General features: G+C 47.1%; 1 protein-coding gene across 1 annotated transcript; it reads right to left on the minus strand.

Annotated features, from left to right (window-relative positions):
• Nucleotides 1–1,682: 1,682 nt before the first annotated feature.
• LOC126523639 (uncharacterized) lies at nucleotides 1,683–24,588 on the minus strand. Its single transcript, XM_050172236.3, has 3 exons — nucleotides 24,233–24,588; nucleotides 6,741–6,997; nucleotides 1,683–2,571 (listed from the first exon to the last, which is right to left on the minus strand). Exons 1-3 carry the CDS (start codon nucleotides 24,476–24,478, stop codon nucleotides 2,277–2,279), a joined length of 798 nt encoding a protein of 265 aa, XP_050028193.2. The 5' UTR covers nucleotides 24,479–24,588; the 3' UTR covers nucleotides 1,683–2,276.
• Nucleotides 24,589–25,794: the final 1,206 nt, after the last annotated feature.

Consider the following 25,794-nt stretch of genomic DNA (forward strand, 5'->3'; position numbering starts at 1 on the left):
TTTAATTAGTAGGTGAATTCCTCTGGCTTTTCGTGCGAATAATCTCCGCCTAGATAGATAATTAAATACATTTCTGGTCTTGTTTACGGTTTCCAAGTACACTGTATGATAGTGTTCCAAAACGCATATACGGCATTTAAAATGAACTCCACTGTTCTAGCGACAATTTCAGCTACATTGCAGCAAAATTTAGGGACAATTTCATGACTTCCTACTAAGTTCAGCGGTATGTTAAAGAAGATCGTTGGCAACACTGGCCACACGCAACTAGCAGTATGTATTAAAGGGAGGAAAAGTAGTCCAAGCAAAGGGCAGGAGAAACGCCGTCATAAGGAAACATACGTATAGCACTGCGAAGCACAACAGCATGGTTGTGGTACGAGACATGTTAAAATTAGCCTCCGGTCCTTGACGTACATCTGAAAAATCTGTGTTGAGTTGTAAGTGCAATTAGGTGTTAAATGAGTCGCCTTAAGCGCATATAGAAAAGTGAAAACGAGAAAAAGCACAGGCAGTCATGGGCCTGTAAAGCGTCCTTCGAAGGGTGGGACGCTCAGAACAAGACCTGCTTCGGAAGAAAATTGAAAAATTCGAAGGTAAACGGATGGGGGATTAAGGTATTGCTCATGCATTATAATGACAAGGACTAATAGTGGAGAGAAAGAATCAGGAAGCAAATGGGTAAATAGTGCGCTAACGATATGGACAGTCGCCGAGGAAACTAAACCTTTGAGATGCTACAACCGGACGCAGGATAAGTGCGACGGAGAGCTAAGCTAGTTATGAAAAACAAGAAACAACGAATAATGACATCAGAAAAGTGTTAACATCACTAAAATGTATAGTGCACTATAGTGTGTCAGGCAAAGTCTAAGTTGTAGAGAACGCCATGTTGAAACTTTACCGGCGACGACCATTCATACGTAGCGGAAATAGAGGCGCAACTATTGAGCATGTTTTATTAGCATGTCGCAGTATCCGTCCTGCTTAGAAAAGCAAAAAATAAATAAATAAACTAATTTGATGGAGACAAGTGAGGAACTGCTAAATAATTTGTATCATAACAGTATAGAACACAAGAAAAGTAGCATTACGTGTTAGAGCAACAAGCTGTTTAGATATTCAGTGGTTTGTTTCTGATCTGTCGGGTCAATGAAGAACGAACGAAGACAGATACAAATACGGAGCATGGTGGCACCAGCCAATACGTTCTTTCAGAAAAATACACGCACGAACACATACAAGAACTGCCTGTGGAAAGGTATTTTGCAATCCAAAGTTCCAGAAAGATTTGCGAATTCTCGTCAGCGATTTTCGTACATCGAAGATTTTGTGGAAATTTCCGGATTCGAAAACATTCACGGGAGAGAACGCTATCACGTCCGAAGCAGTTAACCATCACATCGTAGTGAAAGGCTAATTAACTGCCTCTAACCCACCTCTAGATTGAAACTTTATTCCACTATTTGCGGTGCTGACGCTTGTGGTCAAAATGCCACAGCACGGGCTTGTCTAGAACTAAAACTCGGTACAAATTGCAGGGACTCGCAAACAGAGGAGAGCAAAGATAGTAGTAATGCGAAAAACAAAACGAAAAAATGCGCATGTATGCGCAAAAGCACATTCTCAGAAAGGCAGCATAAATATAAGCACAAAAGAAGTTGAAAGTGGTATATGGCGTTTTTACCATTAACGGCAGGCTAATTATGATTAAAAAGTTCTTGTAAGTTAATTTCATTTTCAATATAGAGGAGAAGCAAATGATATTGCCTTCCTGCGTTAACGGGCCCCTTCAGAATTCATCTCTTACGTAATACTCAACCCTGAGAAACCACCGCATACTGAGCGCGCAGGAGAATATTTCCATGATTATTCTTGGTACGGCAGATTGATAGAACCTAATCTGGAAATAAGCGCGTATAATAAATGGCACTAAGCGCCAGATATGGCAATAAAGTGCCATTATACGAAACACGAGGCAAACAAATAAGACTGTGAAGTGAGCCTCGCACCACATTATTATTTAATCCTAGCAATGTTAAGGTGGTTTTAAGGAAAGAAATCTTTCACGCATCTCATTTAGCCATTCTGATTCAAGAAAATCTAATATTAAAAGCGTTTCGCCCGTGTAGTATAGTCGTAAACAAACTATACTGTAACGACTTCAGATTTTCTGGCTTTGAAGTCTGTTCTCCATTGTTTGGAAGTGTGAAATCTTAATTCCGTTTTTGCCTTCAAAACGCCATCGTGAAGCAGTTGGTGTCTGATGTAAAAACTCAGTTTGCGTTCAGCCATAAAGGGCTCGCAAGGAATCGTCCAACAGACGATATACGCTTGCTCGTCTGGCTCGATGTCGGCTGGATAGTTCTTCCGGGAGGTAGGCAGGGGGAGGGGCCATCGATAGCCACAAGGCTCAGGTTCGCACGAGCGGCGAGAGATGGCGTCACAAGTTCAAATTCATCGCTTCCGTCCAATCCGCGAGGAACGTCTTCGTAGACGCTGCTCAGCCGAACTAGGGCCGCCATCTTGAGGAAGTAGGCGCACTGCTCAAGCCGGTGCCACGGAGAGCCTCTGCGTGTGAGGCCACCATAAAAGAAAGCTAGGCGTGAAAATAACGTAAAATAACGTAATAGCGTAAAAAATTATTTGCGGGGCATATGTACTACTTTTTTTAACCAACCTCGCGGTAGGGCAGGACACAAGGTAAGAAGTAATACAGACGAGCACGGACCAGCAATTGATTGATTGAAAGCACGTAATCCACCTTTGTGTCCAGCCTAAGTCACGTCAAACTATCTAACTTAACAACGTAGCAAGGTAAACCTTTAGATAAAACCTTCAGAAAAAAAGTGTGTAGATCACACGCACTGTGGGAATCGATGTAAGCGAAGCTGTGTCTGCTGTTTGCATTCATTGGCGTTATTTGGCGTTGATATATTGACAGCATACAACCGTCCTGACGTGACGTGATATGTTACTTTGCCTGCCCCGCTTGTGTTCGTTTTCCTTGCTCCGCTCGACGCCTTATGGGAGCCTTTATCTCCTCGGCACTAAGGGCACTCTTCGACGCCATTCTAGGTTGTAGCATTGGAGCTCTCGAAATTGCCTGCTCTATTCTCTCGCTAACATTCTCCCCACATCCTCCTTCTACTGTCGTTGCTGTTGCGGGTGAGCACGGAGACAAGCGCGGCAGCTCCTTCCCTTCACTGCACGCCTAGTTACGGCATCTACAGGGCATTGTGCACATGCGATGCGGCGTAAATGACTCGAGCTTCTCGGGTCGTCTTTCCTTTGTGCCACACTCCTGTCATGTACTAACGCGATAGCGCTAAGAAAATTTGGTGCCACAGAAAATCCGGTGTTGACGCCGCGGGCGTCAGTTGGCGAACAATCATGCTGAACCACAATCACGCAGGCCCTCCGCGTGGCGCTTACCGTGTCTTACATTCTTTACAGTTATTCCTCGGAATTTTGAGAATGACAGCTCATAAACAAATGTCATGAAACAAACGACCGACAGCGCATGCCTATTATGTTTTTTGTGACATTTGCACGTCTCAACCACGTCTCAACCACGTCCCGACGAGGCCGCTGTTAGTGGCGTGCTTCTCAACCACGTGCCAACGTGACCGGCGTTAGCAGAGTGCAAGACCACAGCAGCAGCAGCAGGAGCGGAAAAGTCCAAGAAAGAGGCAAAGAAAGCTTCTCTTTAAAACCAGCCTACACGTGGAAGGCCACTTGAGTCAACGGTAGCACGTGGAGCATAGATACCCGTATTCCATATCACACAGATTAATAGACGGGAGGCTAATGCACTCCTCTTCATTTCCCCTGATGTGGAAGGCTTTTGTTACCTTAAGGCCGATGAATCTGCTTTCCCTGGAAACAACCTCCGCGTACTTGAAAACAAGCTTGAAACCGCACTCTCGGCAGTGCGCTGATTACAACAAGTAAGTCTTATCATCAGAGGAGGCTTGGAAAGCCAGAAATTCCTCAGAAATGAAGAAATAGTAGCGCCGCCACCTTGAAGTTTGCGCGCCATCTCACTGTAACGTCATGGACTATGACAGAGTCTACTCGGACCCGGTGCATTTTTTATTGGTAAATAGGAACAACGTTGTGTTTTAAAAGAACCTGAGGCTGGACTTTCAAAGTTTAGCAGAAATATTATTCAGCCACAAAGGTCCAGATACGAATAAACGCATTGAGATCTGTGACGTCGCGTTGACGTACGGTGCCGGCGTTTCAGTGCAATATTCAATTAATTCAATGTTGACCTTCATCATCTCTTTTAATAAACGGCCTATTTCTGCAAATTTAAATAAACGATGCTTTGTAAAGGACTCTTTCATAAGTACAAACTTATATAGTTTCTAAATTTGCTGTCCCTTTATTAATTACTGCCTGCGTAAGGGTGAGTACATTACAGTCGGCTAGCTCTAATTGTTGGCGTGCGTATACTGCCAAAGTCATCTGTCAGCTCGGTCCACGCTTCTATGTCGCCTTGCACAGTGCTTTCTGAAAGCATTAGGCTCAGACACAGCCAATGAAAGGTTAACCTTGAGTTAATGCGAGCCACACAAAACGAATGCACGCAACGAAGTGCTCGTAACGAGACAACGGATGCCACGGCGCACGAATACGTCGCAGTTGATGAGGGCCTGGTGGTGTAACTGGCAGCCAACAAGGTATTCAAAGCAATCTAAGGCAGAAGGACGCGAACGTCAAGAAGGCAACAGTGATGAAGATCCCGTTATGGAACCAAGAATTCTGACAGCAGGGATGTGATAGTTGTATTCGACGATCTGCACCTCTACTTTCCGAGCTTCCTGCGTTTCACCTCGCCACATGCTCTGAGCATCGGTGCAGTAAGCTAGGCTGCAGTCGCGTATTATGTCAGACAAAGTTTCACACAAAATATTAGTGACTTATTTCACTAAGTTTCTCTTGAATTCATGGTAATAAAGGTTTTCATTTGTGGAATGAGCTTTGCCTGCCCTATTGTGAGCGGTACGGTGCGCGACCCTTAGAATCAAGTTACTTGCATAACAAAGAATATTGAGTCGCATTTCAATGGATGTGAAATGCAATAACGCCCGTGGCAGTTAAGGCTTTGGTGCGGGTTAAACGACTACGCATTGTCAAAGTTTATGCTTAGTCCCCCACTACGGTATGCCTCATAATCAGATGAGCGTTTAGCCAAGTATTACCCCAGAATTTAATTTAATTTACTTATGCAATATAATGGTTTACGCATGCGCTCAGTCTCTCATGACAATGTTGACGTATTCGCACAGAAAATCTGAAATTGTTCTTGTAACAATTTCCTTTATTGTAACAATAAAAACTAAAGTAGTCCATACCTTGTATTGACACCTTACCGCCAATCTAGCTTTCTGTAACCAGCCGCTTGCGTCGCGTTGCCAGAACGTCCGTATGGTTGCACTACACCGCCTCCTATTCGAGCGTACACTTCGAGTTGTGTTGCTTTCACTAGTACTGTTTTCCGATACGAACCATTCTGTGCTGATCTCAGCTGTTTGTACGTGCACGTATCACGTAATTTTTTTGCTGTTCAGGCACCACGGAGATTTGTCGTCACCTCTCCGAAGATCTTAATAATTTTTTTTTTTGAAGCACGAGCGATAGAGATTATGTGCGGCACTTCCTGTTGAACAGTTAAATTCCGGCTTAAAGCATCTGCACAGGGGGAAAGTGTTGAGAGTTGCCCATGAACAGAACTGTCACAAGGCCTTTCTTTAGGTTTATTAGGCCATCTTCCTAATTTTTTCTTGTAGAAATTGTTCCCCCTATAACATTCATTCTTGAATTAGAAGCATATCAGTACGACATCCTATGTTCAATCTCTTTGAATTTAGACACTATAAGCGTTGCCAATCTGCTCTTCTTTCTTTTCTACAAAGTGTGCATAGCTCCACAGTGTCAGAAGCCTTTTCAGATTAATGTCGCTTCACGTCCATGTGCCGCACGCTCTTACACCTCCAGTGCTCAAAAGACTGAACTCCTACAGCTTATGACGCAATCCCACCTTGGAGCTGAGGTTTATCATGATGTTTGCCTTTTCGGAAGTCCATAGCTAAAGTTCTTTTTTTTTTCTACCGGTACTACTCTCTGAGGCAGCACTCGACTCAACCTGCAAGTCCTTAGTCTAGCGGTCGGCGAATATCCGGAACATTTAAATAATGAATCGAATATTGATAGGACAATATCGAATACTATCTTCTAACCGAACACTTTATTCGTAAATACAAATATGTTTCGAATGCTCGAATAATTGTCAAATACATTGCAGAATAGGCAACTGTGCTCAATCCAATATAAATTGGAGCAAACGTTTGATAAATGCCATCCCCGCAGCCACATAGCTAACATTAAACACGAGAATCAGGTAACCCGCTACGTCCTCCATTGTAGCCAGACTTTACCGGCTAAAGGACGATCATTCGCACTCTGAAAAACCCTTGGTATACCAACAAAGTACATATTCATTCTTAATTCTTCATTTCTGCTTGATTAATCAATCATTCATAACGTTCAATGTAATGACCGCAACTTGCTAACGTTATTCTAGGATGAAAGCATTGTTCTATATAATACCAAAAAGAGCTGTTAAGGCTACTCGAAAGTATTTGACATATGATTCGATTCGCTGCTGGCACTATTCGATTCGTATTGAACTCGGTCTCAAAAATGACCATCTATAATCCTCTAACACTCACCTCTTATTTGCGCCCTTATTCATTGCGGCGTCGAGGTTGGCAGACGCAGATACGTGACCAAAGACGTCGCCTGGAGTCTGGGCGAGGCGTTTCATCCTGGCCAGAAGGGCTCGAGCATCGAACTCCGCGTCGTCGCGCGCCCACAGCACCAGACGCGGGGCGACGGCGAACTCGGGCGCCCACTCCAGTATCATGGCACGCATCGAAGACAGAGCGTAGCCCTCGATCGACATGTCCTGGTGCTTGTCCGATTCGTGCTGGGCGTCAAAGCAAAGAGGCAAGTTAGAAAAGCAGAAGGCCAAAGAAATTTTTGGCTGCGTCAAAGCCGTCAGATGGTGTAAACAGACAGAAGCGCCCGTGCAAGTGGGGTTGAAGATTAATATGCAGAAAACAAAGAGAATGATCAATAGCCTGGCAAGGGAACAAGAGTTCAGGATCGCCAGTAAGCCTCTAGAGTCAGCGAAGGAATACGTTTACCTAGGTCAATTAATCACAGGAGACCCTGGGCATGAGAGGGAAATTTACAGAAGAATAAAAATGGGTTGGAGCGCACACGGCAGACATTATCACATTATGACTGGAAGCTTACCATTATCACTATAAAGAAAGTTGCACAATCAGTGCATTCTACCGGGGCTAACATACGGGGCAGAAACTTGGAGACTTACAAAGAAACTCGAAAGCAAGTTAAAGGTACTGACAACCAATTTTCATGGTACCCATTTTTTTAATGCCTTGGAAGCTTACCGGCCAGAGTGTTTAATCATCAAGTGCCAACGCGGAAAGCGCCGTGGAACATTTTTACCAGAATTTTTCGATCTGCAGTGAGGATGTCGTTCTCTAGAAGCATACTGAAAACGGCGATAGGTGAGCGCTATAACGATTATAGCCGGCATTAGTGGGAGGCAGAAGACAAGTGTGGCCATGCTGTAACAAAGTATAATTTTGTTTATGAAGTCGATGTTGCTGTGGTTCTTGTTTTCCGAATTGTTAAATGATTTCTGCGATAAAAGATACGTGTTCTCGTCGTTCCCTGTCCAACTGCTTTGGTATTTAACCAATCAAAACGAAACCAATAGGATCGAAAACGAAACGACGCCTTTAGGCATGATACGGAGTTTAGCGTGTTGCCGTAGCCACGCGTGCGTTTTTTGATTTCAGAAGCATAGAACAATGTGCAAGTGTTACAGCAACTGCAATTTTAAACAATAATGATGTACTTAATAACAGTCGACTTGCAGTAATATCATGGAATGCATCCAAAGTACTAAGATTTCACCGCCAGGTCTCGCAACTTAATGGTTTTTGAGGCTTTTTTGCCAGTTTAAAATTATAATTCCTACTTAAATCGCGAACAGCGTGCTGGATTACATAACTATAAATCATGGTCATTTCGTTTCCATCAACGTGTCACAACACGTTCTGGCCAGTTGTCAGTCTCTTTAAGGACCGCACAAGGAGCGATAGAACGAAGAATGTTAGGTATAACGTTAAGAGACAGCAAGAGAGCGGTGTGGTTCAGAGAGCAAACAGGCATAGCCGATATTCTAATTGACATTAAGAGGAAGAAATGGAGCAGGGCAGCTCATGTAAGGCGTAGGTTAGACAACCGATGGACCATTAGGGTTACAGAATTAGTGCCAAGAGAAGAGAAACGCAGTCGAGGACGGCAGGTGACTACGTGGGAAGATGAAATTAACAAATTCGCAGGCATAAGTTTGGATCGGTTGGCACAGGACAATGGTAATTGGAGATCGCAGGGAGAGGCCTTCGTCCTGCAGTGGACTTAAAATAAGCTGCTCAAGATGTTGTTGTTGTTGTTATTGTTGTTGTTGTTGTTGTTGTTGTTGATGATGATGATGATGATGATGATGATGGTGATGATGATGATGATGATGATGATGATATGTAATTCCAACTCATGCATACATTTGTATGCATCGGAAGAGGCTCGCCAGTGTAGACGTCTTTGATACCGGCACTGAAAAAGAAGTTGGAAGACCATTCAACCTCTAGTTGACATCAGTAAAATACAAAGATTTCATGAGCGTGTTCGGGGTAAGAATGGGGCGTACCTTGTCCTTTAATTCTGTATTTCACATGTCAAAACCCAGGTGTGATTATGAGGCACGCCGTAGTCTGATTAGTTTGGACTACCTGGGGTTCTTTAAAGGGCCCTTCACCAAGCCCCATAGCAAATTTTGTTTATGCGCTGGGTGTTATTACGTGTCCTCTAGAGAGCGTTCTGACGCAAAACTTTGTCAAATAGGCTCATTATTAGCCCAGATATAAATATTCCAGTGCCGCAAACTCATAATTTCAGCAAGCGGGCTCCACTGCCAAGCAAGACACTCTCTCCACTTGCCCCGTCTAGCCTTCGCAAGTGAAATTCCCTCCCTGCGTTCCGGCCACGGCGGCCGCATTCCGATGGGGGCAAAATGCGAAAACACCCGTGTACTTAGATTTAGGCGCACATTAAAGAACCCCAGGTGGTCGAAATTTCCGGAGTCCTCCACTGCGGGGTGCCTCATAATCAGAACGTGGTTTTGGCACGTAAAACCCCATTATTTAAATTTTTTTCCCCTGCGTTCTCTCATACCAGACCTCGAGGATCGCGTGACGCATACGTCACAGGCCCCGACTTCTTGCTTTTTTTTTTTTCCTGCGCTACGCATTTCCGCTGACCGTGCCGCGTGCGAGCTGTTGTCTCATTCGCGCAGCGCACGATATTGCGCCCTGTGCACAAAGAAACATGATTAGCGATATAATTCAGTGCTACACGAATACTGAGGCAGAACAAGCGGATCGCAGAGCGTGATCGCGCGCTGGAACACGGTAGAAAATGGCATAGTTTCGGTACCTGCACAGGTGACCGAACGGCCGTGGGAACAAGCAGACGAAGCGGAAGTACATCTCTCTTGCTTCGGTGCGAAATGAAACAAATGAACACGCAGACATTCCGGTTGTGTGTTTTATTATTTCTGTAAACTTCAATTCGTCAATTTAAGCAGGCGCAGGGGCACGATTACGTCACCGTCCGGCTTGGAGAGCGGAGGCGGCGAGTGAAGTGGGAAACGGCGTTCGGACTGAAATTTCAGATCTTTCCGCGGCGCGTAGCGACGTAATACTCTGCAGACACGATTGTTAGCGTGCAATGCATGCTCTGCGCTTGTAAGCTCAAAATGGCCAGACCTGGTGAGAGACCCTTTAACGTGCACCAAATGCCCGGTACATGGGCATTTTAATGAATAGTATTCCTTGGCGAGTAACCCAGCAATTTTGTAGCAACATCGTGTCTGTAACAAAATAAACGTGACACCTTTCCCATAGGAATCCATAGGAGCGGCACTATAATAACTACATGGAATTGGGGTGGGCAATCTTAAACTTGGCATTGGGTCAACCTAAATATTGTCACGTGGTAGTGACGGTGAAGAAAGAAGCAGTACGGTGGAATACAAAACTAGCTTTTATTGGGCGAACCTGTGCCCACAAAACAGGCTACACTTATAGCACAACGATAGCGGCGAACACGGTCGGCGATCGTCGGAAAACTCATCAGCGGGTCAAGCGCGTCGGCTTTTATAGAGCAGTCGTCGAATGTTCCAGACTAATCGTTCGGACCCGCGTGCCTTCCACAAAGTTCTACACCATTCGCGTTAAGCGATGAAATCAGATAACACACGGTTCGGCGAAACAGACAGCCGGGTAGAAGCATCGATAACTTTCCAGAAACGTCGGATCATGCAGGCGCGTCCCTCGCTGTGCGATTACATTTGTTAAGCGGCGAAACGTGGTCGCCCGATAAAGATAAGTACATGTGTCAATACCGCCCTCTTAAAAAGCATCGACCCGATGCTGCAAACAAACGAAGGTAATAAACAAAAGCACTCGTAGCAAAGAACAAAAATGACGAAGTTTGTCAGCGTCCGTAAAAGGGTTTAAGGCGCACCACGTGGACCACTTCAGATCGTGCGCGGCGCCGCTGTGAAGGCGAAATGCCGTCTGGCACGACCTCATAGTCCAGAGCGCCAATACGTCGGATGACCTTGTAGGGTCCGAAATAGCGTCGGAGTAGTTTCTCACTGAGTCCTCGTCGGCGTATCGGGGTCCAGACCCAAACACGGTCGCCAGGTTGGTACTCGACGAAGCGTCGTCGGAGGTTGTAGTGTCGGCTGTCGGTCCTCTGCTGGCTCTTGATTCGCAGGCGAGCGAGCTGTCGGGCTTCTTCGGCGCGCTGGAGATAGCTAGCGACGTCAACATTCTCTTCGTCAGTGACGTGGGGCAGCATGGCGTCGAGCGTCGTCGTCGGGTTCCTGCCGTAAACCAGCTTAAACGGCGTGATCTGTGTTGTTTCTTGCACCGCCGTGTTGTACGCAAAGGTTACGTACGGCAGGACCGCGTCCCACGTCTTGTGTTCGACGTCGACGTACATTGCTAGCATGTCGGCGAGGGTCTTGTTCAGGCGCTCCGTGAGACCATTCGTCTGCGGGTGGTAGGCAGTTGTCCTCCTGTGGCTTGTCTGGCTGTACTGCAGAATGGCTTGGGTGAGTTCTGCTGTAAAAGCCGTTCCTCTGTCGGTGATGAGGACTTCTGGGGCACCATGTCGCAGCAGGATGTTCTCCACGAAAAATTTCGCCACTTCGGCTGCGCTGCCTTTTGGTAGAGCTTTAGTTTCAGCAAAACAGGTGAGATAGTCCGTCGCCACGACGACCCACTTATTCCCGGATGTTGATATCGGAAACGGCCCCAACAAATCCATCCCAATCTGCTGGAATGGTCGGCGAGGAGGTTCGATCGGCTGTAGTAATCCTGCTGGCCTTGTCGGTGGTGTCTTGCGTCGTTGACAGTCTCGGCATGTCTTGACGTAACGGGCGACGTCAGCGGTCAGACGCGGCCAGTAATACCTTTCCTGTATCCTCGATAGCGTCCGGGAGAAGCCGAGGTGCCCGGCGGTCGGATCGTCATGTAGGGCGCGCAGTACTTCTGGACACAGCGCTGACGGTAAAACAAGAAGGTAGCTGGCGCGGACTGGTGAGAAGTTCTTCACGAGCAGGTTGTTTTGTAGCGTGAACGAAGACAACGCGCGCTTAAATGCCCTAGGGACAACTTCGGTGTTCCCTTCCAAATACTCGACGAGACCTTTTAGCTCCGGGTCGGCTCGTTGCTGTTTAGTGAAGTCTTCCGCGCTTATTATCCCAAGGAAGGCGTCGTCGTCCTCGTCGTCTTGCGGCGGGGGATCGATGGGGGCGCGCGATAAGCAGTCGGCGTCGGAGTGTTTTCTTCCGGACTTGTATATTACCGTGACGTCATATTCTTGTAGTCTGAGGCTCCACCGCGCCAGCCGTCCTGAAGGGTCCTTTAAGTTAGCTAGCCAACACAATGCGTGATGGTCACTGACGACTTTGAATGGCCTGCCATAGAGGTAAGGGCGGAATTTAGCTGTAGCCCAAATGATGGCGAGGCATTCCTTTTCAGTCGTAGAATAGTTGCTTTCCGCTTTTGACAGCGACCGGCTAGCATACGATATCACCCTTTCAAGTCCTTCTTTCCTCTGGACTAGGACGGCACCGAGGCCTAGGCTACTGGCGTCAGTGTGGATTTCGGTATCGGCGTCCTCGTCGAAGTGTGCAAGTACCGGCGGCGACTGCATGCGTCGTTTGAGTTCTTGAAATGCCTTGGCCTGAGGCGTTTCCCACTTGAACGCGACATCACATTTGGTTAGATGTGTTAGCGGCTCCGCGATGCGTGAAAAGTCCTTGACAAAGCTCCTATAGTAGGCTCACATGCCAAGGAATCTGCGCACTGCCTTCTTGTCGGTTGGCTGCGGGAATTTTGCGATGGCAGCTGTCTTCTGTGGTCGGGGCGTACTCCTGATTTGCTGGTCACGTGGCCTAGGAACAAAAGCTCATCGTAAGCGAAACGACACTTTTCCGGCTTCAGAGTGAGCCCTGATGACTTGATGGCTTCTAACACTGTCGCAAGCCGCCTAAGGTGATCGTCGAAATTTCCGGCGAAGACCACGACGTCATCCAGGTAAACAAGGCACGTCTGCCACTTTAGTCCGGCTAACACCGTGTCCATGACGCGCTGAAATGTTGCAGGCGCCGAGCACAGTCCGAATGGCATGACCTTGAACTCGTAGAGGCCGTCTGGCGTGATGAAGGCAGTCTTTTCGCGATCTCTCTCGTCGACTTCTATTTGCCAGTAGCCAGACTTGAGGTCCATCGACGAGAAGTATTTAGCGTTGCAGAGCCGATCCAATGCGTCGTCTATCCGTGGAAGGGGGTACACATCCTTCTTCGTGATCTTGTTCAGTCGACGATAATCGACGCAGAAGCGTAGGGTTCCGTCCTTTTTCTTTACCAGGACTACAGGAGAGGCCCACGGGCTTTTCGACGGCTGGATGATGTCGTCGCGCAGCATTTCGTCGACTTGTTGCCTAATAGCTTCACGTTCTCGCGTCGAAACTCGGTAAGGGCTCTGGCGGAGTGGTCGAGCGCTCTCTTCGGTTATTATGCGATGCTTTGCAACTGGTGTTTGTCGAATCCTCGATGACGTCGAAAAGCAGTCTTTGTATCGTCGGAGAAGACTTCTGATCTGTTGCTGCTTACTCATAGGAAGACTTGGATTCACGTCGAAGTCTGGTTCGGGGATAATGCTCATCGGGGTAGATGCGGCTGAATCCGACAGGACAAAGGCATTGCTGGTTTCCACAATTTCCTCGATGTATGCGATAGTCGTGCCCTTGTTGATGTGCTTGAACTCTTGGCTGAAGTTGTTTAGCATAACTTCCACTTGCCCTCCGTGGAGTCGAGCGATCCCTCTTGCGACGCAAATTTCACGGTCGAGCAGTAGATGTTGGTCGCCCTCGATGACGCCTTCTACGTCAGCGGGTGTTTCAGTGCCGACGGAAATAATAATGCTGGAACGCGGCGGGATGCTCACTTGATCTTCGAGCACACTCAAGGCGTGGTGACTACGACAGCTCTCCGGCGGTATCGCTTGATCTTGCGACAGCGTTATCGATTTCGACTTCAGGTCGATGACTGCGCCATGTTGATTCAGGAAGTCCATGCCGAGAATGACGTCTCGTGAACACTGTTGGAGGATAACGAAGGTGGCAGGGTAAGTCCGGTCATGAATGGTTATTCTTGCCGTGCACATTCCAGTCGGCGTAATGAGGTGTCCTCCAGCGGTCCGAATTTGGGGGCCCTCCCATGCTGTCTTAACCTTCTTCAACTGGGCGGCGATGTGTCCACTCATTACGGAGTAATCGGCCCCTGTGTCGACTAAGGCAGTGACTGCGTGGCCGTCGAGAAGCACGTCGAGGTCGGTGGTTCTTTGTCTGGCGTTGCAGTTAGGTCGTGGCGTCGGATCACGGCTGCGTCGTGTTGAACTGAAGTTGGAACGTCGCGTCGTCAAGTCGTCGTTCGTCGGTGTAGTCTTGCCTTCCAGACTTCGTCGGGACGGCGGCGTGTCGTTGTTATGTCGTCGAGATCGTTTCTTCGTCGTCTTCGTCGGCGGCGGAGGATCTTCGTCAGTTCGACGAACAGCAACCGCACCTCCATCGGTTGCTGCTTTTAGTTTTCCGGAAATGGGCTCGCTGACCGGCCCCGGGCTGGGCCAGTGTATGGTCGGCGCTGCGGCGACAAGTAGCGGCCCCTGGTGATGGCGAACGCGATGGTCGTCGAGGGCTCCACTGAGTAGCGGCGAGGTAGTCGGCGATGTCACGAGGTCGTTCACCTTCCGTCGGGCGCTGTGCGTTTACGGCGAAGCCTCGCAATCCTAGGTCGCGGTATGGGCATCGGCGGTACACATGGCCGGCTTCGCCGCAGTGGTAGCAGAGCGGGCGGTGGTCGGGGGCGCGCCAAATGTCCGTCTTCCTCGCGTAGGTGCACTGGGTGACGGGTGGGCGTGCTGGCGGCGGCGGCGGTGGACGACGGAATTGCGTCGTTGCAGGGCCCTGGCGTGGTCGCAGAGGGGGACCTGGACGGCGTGCGACGGCGGCGTATGTCATCGCTTCTGGCTGGGGCTGCGGTAATTGTGGTTGCAGCTCAGGAACTCCTAGCGATCGGTGCACCTCTTCTTTCACGATGTCGGCGATCCAGGCCACTTGAGGCTGCGACGATGGCAAGACCTTGCGCAGTTCTTCGCGCACAATGGCCCTGATGGTCTCGCATAGATCATCCGTGGCCAGTGATTGAATTCCGGAGTAGCTTGTTGGCTTGGTGCGTCGGTCGAATTGCCGGTTCCGCAATTCCAGTGTCTTCTCGATGCTCTTCGCCTCACGAAGAAACTCGTCGACGGTCTTCGGTGGGCTTCTTACCATACCGGCGAAAAGTTCCTCTTTTACACCACGCAACAGTAGACGTACTTTCTTCTCCTCGGACATTTCGGGGTCGGCGTGGCGGAACAGACGGCTCATTTCCTCAGTGAAGATCGCGATCGTCTCATTCGGCAGCTGCGCTCTTGTCTCCAGTATAGCTTGGGCTCGCTCTTTTCGCACGACGCTTTGAAATGTTTGCAGGAAGCCGCTTCGGAAGAGGTCCCACGTCGTCAAGGTGGCTTCTCGATCGAGAGGTACTGGGATCGGTACCCAGCACCTCCACCAGATGTCACGTGGTAGTGACTGTGAAGAAAGAAGCAGTACGGTGGAATACAAAACTAGCTTTTATTGGGCGAACCTGTGCCCACAAAACAGGCTACACTTATAGCACAACGATAGCGGCGAACACGGTCGGCGATCGTCGGAAAACTCATCAGCGGGTCAAGCGCGTCGGCTTTTATAGAGCAGTCGTCGAATGTTCCAGACTAATCGTTCGGACCCGCGTGCCTTCCACAAAGTTCTACACCATTCGCGTTACGCGATGAAATCAGATAACACACGGTTCGGCGAAACAGACAGCCGGGTAGAAGCATCGATAACTTTCCAGAAACGTCGGATCATGCAGGCGCGTCCCTCGCTGTGCGATTACATTTGTTAAGCGGCGAAACGTGGTCGCCCGATAAAGATAAGTACATGTGTCAATATGGGGATGATTCGGGGATGGGCGAACCTAAATTGGGGGGTAGGCGAACTTGAAATTCCGGGTAGGCCACCCTCAATTGGGGGTTGATGTGGGGGTGGGCCAACTCAAATCTGGGGGTGGGTCAACTGAAATTTGAGAAACAAAGCAAAAGCTAATAACTGAGCAAAAAATGCTATGCAGTGAGACAATTTATGTACCTTGTTTTTGCATTTCGCCGCCACTGAAATCCAGCCGGCGATGTCGGGATTTGATCACCATCATCATCATCTGTCACCACATTACCAGTGGTCCCAGTTGCACATACCCAGCATCACATACCTAGTGGCCAATAACCAATGAAGAACTGCGGAGTGGAGCTCTCCGTTCCAATCCCACTTCATTTCTGAGAATAGAGATCCTGTAATTACACTCATTTTCGCTCCTTCGAAGGGTGAAAGATGAAGCAACTTCTTACTAAGTGTGCCTATGTTCCTAGCGACAAAAAGAGCATATTCTTGAAATCTCACCAACGTAACCCATAATGTTATGGGCTGTTTTGTCTCAAAAAAAGAAAACAGGCTTTGTGGCCTCACCTCCTGAGAGTACTGTTGCCTGTAACCTCTATAATCATCAACCATTCCATCAACCAACAATCTGACACCGCGTCCCACGCTGTCGGTGAGCACAATCATTTGAGGAAAAAGCAGGCAAGCAAAATTAGAATGGTCCTCTTGAAGGAGAATGCTGCGGTTGCAGCGAATGCGTTCAGAGCCGTAGGAATCGCTCAAATCTGCCACATTATCTTCCTTTTTGTTTAATATTTACCGGCGTATTGCCGGACATAATGTTTCAGTACGCCTCCCTAACCACCATTATTGAGAGTTCTGAATACTGCACAAGGCGCGAAAAAATAAGGCGCACATTCCAAATCCCCGTGGACTCGCTCAGGCTGCAGCCTTTCGTGACCTGGCCCTTTTCAGCATACATCCTTTTATTGTAAGTGAAGCATGCTCTTGCTAAATCTAATAATTCTTCCCAACTTACCTGCTTAGCTGAATGTTAAAAAGTCAACATTCGTATGACTTCACTAACGTGACTACTTAAATATACTTAAGAAGTTAATCTTACTAAATTTTGCTGTTTTTAAATGCACTTTAACAAATGTAATAAACGAAACTTTCCACATCAACAGAAGTGTAAAATTTGTACGCCTGATTATTTATAATTACCACGGCAGAAGTAGTCGCTTATAGGTAGATACCGAAATAGACTAAGTACAAATTTAGATATGTAATAAATATGCCAAATCTAGTTTTGTCTACTTGGCCAATTTTGTGATCTTGTAGTCTCGTTTAAAATGAACATTTGGTGCTCCTGAACTGTGTGACCATTCCATTTCAGCTCCATTCCGAAATGTCGGGGCCCCAATTCCATTCCCATTCCGCCAGCAAGATTTCGCCATCATTCAGTTTCGGATCTTTAAATATGTCGAATAATCGCGGAATCATTCCAGCTCCTAAGTTGCCACTGCACAAATCTGGACCAGTGGCATATTCCCAGTGGACCAAGTTGATCTTAGATTTGGACTGCACTATCTCCGACACCGGCCCATGAAAGAGGACAAACACACAGACCCGATACAGAAAAATGTAGGTAACTCACCAAAAAAGCATTCTTCTTAAAAAAAAAGTACCGGCTCTCCCGTAATCGAGAGTAGATGCAAGCATGAAATGGCAAGTGGCAAAGCAGATTGGTCGTACATGATACTAGCCACAATCTTAAAATCGGTGCAGTGCATGTTCGCAATGGCACACCCCACCACACCCCACTGCACAACGCCATGCTCCATATGGACTTAAAAGAAGAAAACCGGCGGAAGGCGGCACGACAGGCAGTGAAAGGCGCCAGGGAGACAGAACGCACTGCCCAGTGCCCAGTGAAGCGTCTGAAGAAAGCGCCACGCAGTGTGGCGCCATCTCTCGAGGTGACGCCATATCCACGCCGCGGAACTCGCGGAGCTCTGGCGTTCAAAAGATGACAATGAAGTATATGGTGCCCTGCATCTGCCTCTTGAGCACCGCCATTGGAAAGACCAATAAAACTTCAGCGTACTAGAAGTTACAGCTTGAGCGATATTGTGAACAAACATTAGGAAGCAGTCGGAAGCAATAGTTTTTGCAGCTTGTTTGGGCAGTAACTCGCGTATGTAGTGCGGTCCGGTACAAAGGGTTGGGGACAGGAGACTGCATTTCCTTCCGTTTTGACTGGTTGCACGGTTGATCTCGTTTGAGTGCCCGCATGACGGCTCTGGCTTTTGGCTCAATGTCACGTGAAGGCCGCCGACAACGGTAGCTAAAAGCGTTTCATGCTTAAAAATCTCACAGGAGGGCTACGAGCGTGGGACACGAATGTTTAAGCCTAAGCAGTGGCATGAGTCAGGCGTTTTTACTCGCGATCTCGAGCTCGCCTAATCACTTGAGAGTCTGAAGGTCCTGCCTCCTTCACTACACCTCAGTGCAAAGGATGTGCTGTGGAAAAGCTTCCACGATAGTGCTGTTGCAACCTGTGTGCTCCACCTCGATGTGAATATGCGTATAGCGGTGCTGGTGCTTTCACTTCGCTTCGGTGTTTGAGTAGACTGCGGCCCCAATCATTGTGTTCCACCTCGAGGTGATCGAGAGTAGCGTTGACCTTTGCTATCAAAATCACTCCGCGTCTCTGGAGACCCTTTAAACCTCCATGCGCGTGCCACCTGTATCGTATATCTTTATATGCGCGCATGTTGATGCACGCTAGCTATCATGAGTACAATTGAAGACCACGCTGTCTCCTTCTTTTTTATGGGACCCATCACTTTTTGCTTCAATAGTACAGAGTAAATAACCGTTTTCAGAAAACAGCGTTGTACACTGCTTTCGTGGTGCGCCGGCATCTCAATTCGGCAAACTAAGCTGTCTATGCATCGTGTCAGAAGCGTTACTGACAATCCACAGGCAACAAGCAGCGAAGTACAACGACCATACTGAACCACTACGCTTGGCCGGAGAAGCCTTGAAAACTCGGTGAGCTTCAATGTTCACTGAGCTCTCAGTAATCAACATTATTCTTCTCAAGAGGATAAACATTGTAACGCCGGCAACAATACGAACAGAAACACTGAAACAATTTGTGACAGACATCTCAGATTAGGAAAGTGAATGGCAAGGGCAAGGGAGTATATATATATATATATATATATATATATATATATATATATATATATATATATATATATATATATATATATATATATGTATGGACAGTTATATCAAAATGAAATTATGGTGTTTTACGTGCCAAAACCACGATCTCTCTGATTATCAGGCATGCCAAAGTGGGGAACCCTGGAAATTTGGACCACCGGGAGTTGTTTATTGTCCACCTAAATCTAAGTACATAGGTGTTTTCGCAATTCGCCCCCATTGAAGTGCGGCCGCCATGGCCGGCATTGTCTGGCTGACCACGTACTCAGCTAGAAACACACACACACGTATATATATATATATATATATATATATATATATATATATATATATATATATATATATATATATATATGGTTCCCACTGTGGCAGTCATAATGCTAACGTACTGAAACGCTTGTACAACAATGTTACATACTATGCAGAAACCCTGCCTACAGTTCTCGACACCGTCACAGGCATCATATCGTGCGGGAGCTATGTTTTTGGGTATGGCAGCAAACACTACAAGAGGCCTTCCGATATGCCGCGCCTAATTTTCTAGATGTGGACGAGCTGCGTTACATGTCCTGACTGGTCAACAACCACCGTAAACGATAAAGTTCGGTGCCATGTTTTCATGATTCAGCCTCCACTCGGAGTTATGCAATGGTAACGGCCGGCAGTTTGCTAGCCAGGAGTTTACCAGTCCGCCACACTATATGACTTCACGGACCTCAAGCCTACGATCTCCGCAATCAACGAGTCTAACTAAGAAGGGTGTGCAAGTTGGGAAAATAATGCTCGAAGGCATCGGTAGCAGCAAGACATTTCTGTCAAGGTTTGTTAAGCTTTTGAGCAATTCCCTTGGAGGGCGACCAGCCTCCTGGCGTGTTGTTGCAAGGAAGACGCCTAGGCACCCTTCTCGGTTTTAAGCGCTATTTAGTGACTCGAGTGAAGAGGCACAACCAAACCAGCCTAGGTCACCGGCCGCTGCCATCTCTCGACCATGACGCTATAGTGCGAGCGAAGGGACAATCGTGATCGCAAAAAGCCCGGGCCGTGGGACCAGCTGGTCCACGATCCCTCTATTCGCAAACAACAAGAACTCTACTCATGCAACTAGCGCCGTGGCACATAGCCACTCTACCCAAACCCCTATAACTCACATGCTCTTACACCGAAGAAACACCCCTAGACGCGGACATCATGGAACATGAGACGAAAGGGGGGCTCAAAAGTATTAAATGCTGTACCGTTCCAGAGACGAACAACATAGAGCACCACTTCGAAATCTACACGACCAGGCAATTAACCAACAATAATGTACAACGAGCACTGGTGTACAGGCACGTTTCTCCACTAGTGGTGGCGTGCCAGCATTATTGTTCCCCAAGCCAGGTAAACCTCTCTCCCTATCCAGCCTAAGGCCAATCTTGCGCTTAGAGAAAGCACTGGAGCATATAATACTACAGCTGCTCGAACACTTTCTAGAGCTAGGCCCGAGGTTTCTTACCGCATACACTTTACGGCCAATAACCCAATACGTCTACCCAGAGCTACAAAAGGGGATGTAGGTCCTACAGGGTCCTACAGCTATAAAGGGGATGTTGTCGGTGGTCCTAGTTTCTCTCAGAACCGACCTATTCTAATACTGGATCACAATGAAACCGCCGAGTACGTCTCTCCCGAGCTTATTTTCGCATCACATTGTTGTTGGCGCACCTGTGAGTCCATGAAATTTTTCCGGAAGGACCAAACGGCTACCCTAGGTGTAGGCACCTGCGATCCGACAGAGTCAATGTCCTAGGACGCGGCATCCCGCGAGGCCCCGCGCTACCCTAGACCTTTTTTTTAACATCGCCATGGCCCGGCTCCCGCACTTGTTGACGCGAACCCCTGACCTGATCCACGCGTAATGCAGAATATGTGAGCCTCAGAGCAACAGGAGGCTCAGGAATCAACATTCAGCACGCGCTTCTGGAGGCCCTCAACATGGTGCAAACTGTGTGCGACAGTGTCGCTTCGTGTGTGTTGCAGAAATATCTGAACTCCTCATCGTACGCTTCACCCCGCGTCAGGCACACCCTTCACCGCTAATTGCTGCGCGTTTGGAGGGGTTCTTCACACAAATAATTCAAAGCCTTAGAATCAATTCTAGGACTACAGATACAAGCAGACTTGCAAATTTACACACTTGTTACATCTCAAACTGAAAACCAACCAAAATAAACCCATGATCCAGCCAATCACCAACCACTGACATGGGCTAACAGAGCAGGATGCATTACGCGTAGTCAGCGCTTGCATCATAAGCTCCATCGCGTACCACATTTTTTGTAACAGATTTTTTATTCAAATCTAAAAAAACAGACTAGCATATTACTACACACTGCTTACTGGCAATGTGCTGCCCATCAACCTTAATGAACTAATAGGAGCCCATCGCAGTAATCAACTTCAGCCATTCAACAAATGTCGTCCAGGGTGCAGACTCCTGAAACGCCTGGCATTCCGAAACCACGCAATACCAACTTAGCAAGCGCTCGCACCGCTCGAACACTCCATCTGTGCCCGAATCATCATAGCCCCCTTCCTGCAATGCGGAACAAGAACACCACTCTGAGTGCGGGCAAGCAGGGGTCAGAGCCCTTACCAGGGAGACAAAGGAAGCCCAGGAGAATGCCGTCCACTACACCAATATCACGCAGTACTCAAACGGACGAGGCATATGCGAAGTTGTGGCCGATGGCGGTCACGAACTCCTCGCATTCGGAACCATTTCCACCGTCCAGACCCTTGTAGCTGGGCAGCGCATCGTAGCACTCGTCGTCCTTCATGTCACCCAGAGCCTTTCGCCACGCCGACGCAAGTAAAATCATTACATGCCCACAGGACACAAGCCTCGCGTTTTTACGGGACATCATATTGCATCACATGTATCGAATCCTAAGAACATTCACGCCCTCCCAACACACGTTTGCTTGATCAGCCCGGCTCGGCACGCCTCCCCTTTTTTTCTTTCCTTCTCTCCGCATTTTTGTTTATCACATTACAATTTCAATAAATACGAGAGGAATGGTCGTTCGCTGAAGGCTAGAAGGGACCCTCGCATCCGTATGAACAGTGGCTGAAGCAGGAGAACATGGGAACGCAAATGGTGTATGAACAACAAAAGTAAAATGATATATGTGATGCAAAGTAAAATGCAAATGGGGGTAAATTATTATGCGGAACATTTTCTACGTCAACATAATAATTCTAGATATTTCTACAACCTACAGCATATAATGCTGGTTTACTCTCTTAGTTTTATTTTTAGTGGGTCAATGCATCTCTTTTAGAAATTATTCAGTACACAAGGAAGGGTATTGATGAGCATTTCCATAACATAGGGTACGTGCCACAGTGAGGAACCTTCCATTTTTCAGTTTTTTATTGTTCTTTTGCAGCATGCACGTGATCATTAGGACAAATGATTATCGTCTCAACAAAAATGAAACAGCCACCTGAAACAAATGGAATATTCACGCAATAGGTCTGCCTTGATACGTCACTTATTATAATTGATTGATATTCATTCTAAGCACACAAGTCGATTGTACGTGAATGTATTGTCTTTCTTCTCAGAATATTCTTTGGTATTCCTAGAAGCCTCGACAAAATTATTGCTGTCATTGTTGCTCCAACGAAAAAAAAATACATTAATATAAGGGAGATAGTAAGAGGGCGTTGTAAATCATTAATTTCACCGGCACTAAGATGAGGTACGGGTTCCAGTTTAGAACACCAGTTATACGCACGACTAAGTTTTGTTAAGATAGTATTCACGTGATCATCCTACAGTATTAATTCTGACAAATAAACGCCTAGCATGTGTGTAGAAAGACATCAGGCGAGGTTAGCCGATATTCAGGTTGACATTATGGGCAAATTGTAGCTCGGTTGTTCCTATCTAAATACATGAGAAAGGAGAAATCGTTTTTCTCAGCAACCAGAGCACCTATTCCATCAGGTTTATTGCATTTAAAAGAAAAAGTTAAAACTACTGAGTGTTGGCTGCAAATTTTCGATTTATGAAAATTGCAATTTTTCAGAAAAGGATGTCATCAAGTTTATAGCTATGTAACTCAATTAAATATATATCAGAATTCTGAAATTGCACCTAATAGCACATTTAAAGCGGTCAAAATTGATACAGCATGCGTATCCCTCAACTAAACCTATTATATGTGAGTAGAACTTTGTAAAGCTTTTGTAAACAATGTAACAAATTGACGTAACATATGAATTGACATATACAAGCTGTCTGTTTTGGATGCTCTAACGCATTCAGTTTACAGACTTGCGATATCGGTTCCAGGTGCAGAGCTGCGGATTTCTAAACTTCGTGCTTGTATATTTTCCAAACTTACGAAGTTTTTAAAATTCCTTTAAGAAAATTCAGGCTCTAAATTGAAGTTCCACTTCCAACAGTCGCTACAATTTAGCTTTCTCTCTCGAAAGCAACAAATTTCATTAAGGTGGGCCCAGTAGTCATAGCAGAAAAGCGTTTCTGTGTTTTACATGTATTTAAATAGGCAGCATCGGAGCTGGACCCGAGCTAAAGCTTCCTCGTAAGAGGAAAGAATGAAGCTGGGCAGGTCATGTAACGTGTAGGGCAGGTAACCAGTGGAACATCAGAGTTACGCATGGGTGCCGAGGGAAGGAAGGCGCAGTCGAGGATGACAAACAATTAGGTGAGGTGACGAAATTAGAAAATATGCAGGCACACCTTGGAACCTGCTAGCGCAAGACAGGGGTAATTGGATATCTCTAATAGAGGCATTCGTTCTGCAGTTGGCGTAAAATAGAGGCTGACGATGATGACGGGTTTTATAGACCTTACTATCTCAATCCTAGAACCCCTAAAGGAAATATCCCCCCCAAGAAAAATACCTGTTTGCCCTGCGAACGAAAAATGACAGCTTTAGTTGATGCAGTGTTTAACGCAATTGTTATTAATAGTCCAGGCTTCTAGTCTCTCCAAGGTACCATTTGCTCCCCGAAAAATCACTGCGCTCGCTCAGCTGCTTGACAACTCATTCTCCAGGCGCCGAAGAAAGAACTGCCTGACACATACGAAGCGAAATGTTATCTGTATCCCTCATGTATGGAGAGACTCTGCAGGTTTATGCACATGCTTTCTCTGAAGCTTTAAAAATCGAGCTAAGCTCAACGCCGGATAAAAGTGCACGCATCTGGCCCGCCGTTCACCTACCAGCAGCGCCTTCCTGAGAGACCAGCTACTGTTGACTCCGGGCTTTGGCTCCACCACGAAGAATATGAGCCGGAACGATCCGGGCGGGTGGAGGGACGGCGCCGCCAAGCTCTTGCGGATGAAGGCCCGCCGGCCGGCGTTCTGAGGGCGCGTGGAGACCAGCGCGACGAAGGGGCCCTCGAACGGTTTCAGGGGCCACTGGCGGCACTCTCGCGGGAACGAGAGTATTCTGGGCAGGCGGGACATCGCGGCGAGCACGTCCTTGGCGTCGGTTGAACCTGGCGGTCCTCGCCGAACTAGCGCCGCGTCTCGCGAGGCGCCGGGGCAGGGGTCGATACAGAGAACTAGCTCACCCGTCACTGCTAGTGGCCACAGAGAGAGAGAGAGAGAGAGAGAAAGCTGAGTCATTTAATCAAATGTACCTTACCCACAGCGCAGGCCCACATAAGTTCCAGTGCGTGGGGAATATTTACAAATGTGCTTCCCTGTGTGGTACGGGATTAAAATGTTACAGTTACTTGGTGGAACTTATGAGAAAGGAGATTATGGGCGGTATGCGGGGTGTCCCAACTATCATGCACCAAAATATGAAAATATGCAAATGTCACGTAGCTCGACAGAACCAAGGTAGTGATGTTTGCCGTCGCTCGGAGATACTCAGATTACCTTGTTGCATTCCGCCGAATTAAATAATCTTAGTTGATTCGCCAACTCCTCTAACATTATAATTAGATGAAACGCGTCAAAGAGAAAATTGCATAGCAACATGAAAAACTTGAACCATGAATTTCGCGGGCTTCTTTCACGCTCGGAAAAACAAGTTTATGTAGCGCAAATTGAGCAACGGAAATCTTTCCGGAAAATTTTTCATCTTGCTCTAGTTTTCTCATTGCTATTCTTCATCTAATACTGTAGAAGTTAAAAATTATTTAAGACTAATTATGTAACTAGGCAGAATTCAAAATGTAATCTGAGTATCTCCAAGCGACGGCCAACAACATTAGCTTGGTTCGTCCAGCGACGTGGCATTTACGTACCTTTATATCTTGGTGCGTGATAGTTAGAACACCCTGCATAGTACAGCAGTGGCAAGAAGTGGAACCCAAGAGTCAACGTTCACGGCGTTCAAATTAGAGAAACCTAGATGGAACTGGATTAACAGTCTATTGCGTTCTCTTTTTTCGCACGTGTGTGTGTGTGTGTGTGTGTGTGTGTGTGTGTGTGTGTGTGTGTGTGTGTGTGTGTGTGTGTGTGTGTGTATGTGTGTGTGTGTGTGTGTGTGTGTTTGTGTGTGTGTAATAAAGAACCTCTCTAACATGATACGACCGATATCGCCGATGATTCCGTACGTAAGCAAGCCACAGTAACTCCTTCCGTCACAAATTATTCTGGACTGTCCATAACTGCCGTAACGAAGGTGGTAGGGTGATTGCTGGTGCCTTTTCTAGTAAGCAATCTCAATTACGGAGTCAATAAATGCAGATGTATCGTACAGTCAAGGTGTGTTGCGTCTTTTCGTAATAAGAAAAGCCGAAACCCGAAGCCCAGCATTCGAGATTTTC

Source organism: Dermacentor andersoni, chromosome 6 (assembly GCF_023375885.2).
Source record: "Dermacentor andersoni chromosome 6, qqDerAnde1_hic_scaffold, whole genome shotgun sequence".
Classification (NCBI taxonomy): domain Eukaryota; kingdom Metazoa; phylum Arthropoda; class Arachnida; order Ixodida; family Ixodidae; genus Dermacentor; species Dermacentor andersoni.

Excerpts from the sequence above, each read along its gene's own strand:
- LOC126523639 (XM_050172236.3), bottom strand. The coding sequence starts at position 24,478 with ATGTCCCGCCTGCCCAGAATACTCTCGTTCCCGCGAGAGTGCCGCCAG. Across the intron at positions 6,998-24,232 it reads CTCTCAGGAAGGCGCTGCTG|CACGAATCGGACAAGCACCA; the intron begins GTAGGTGAACGG and ends TTTGACGCCCAG. Across the intron at positions 2,572-6,740 it reads AATAAGGGCGCAAATAAGAG|AGGCTCTCCGTGGCACCGGC; the intron begins GTGAGTGTTAGA and ends CCTCACACGCAG.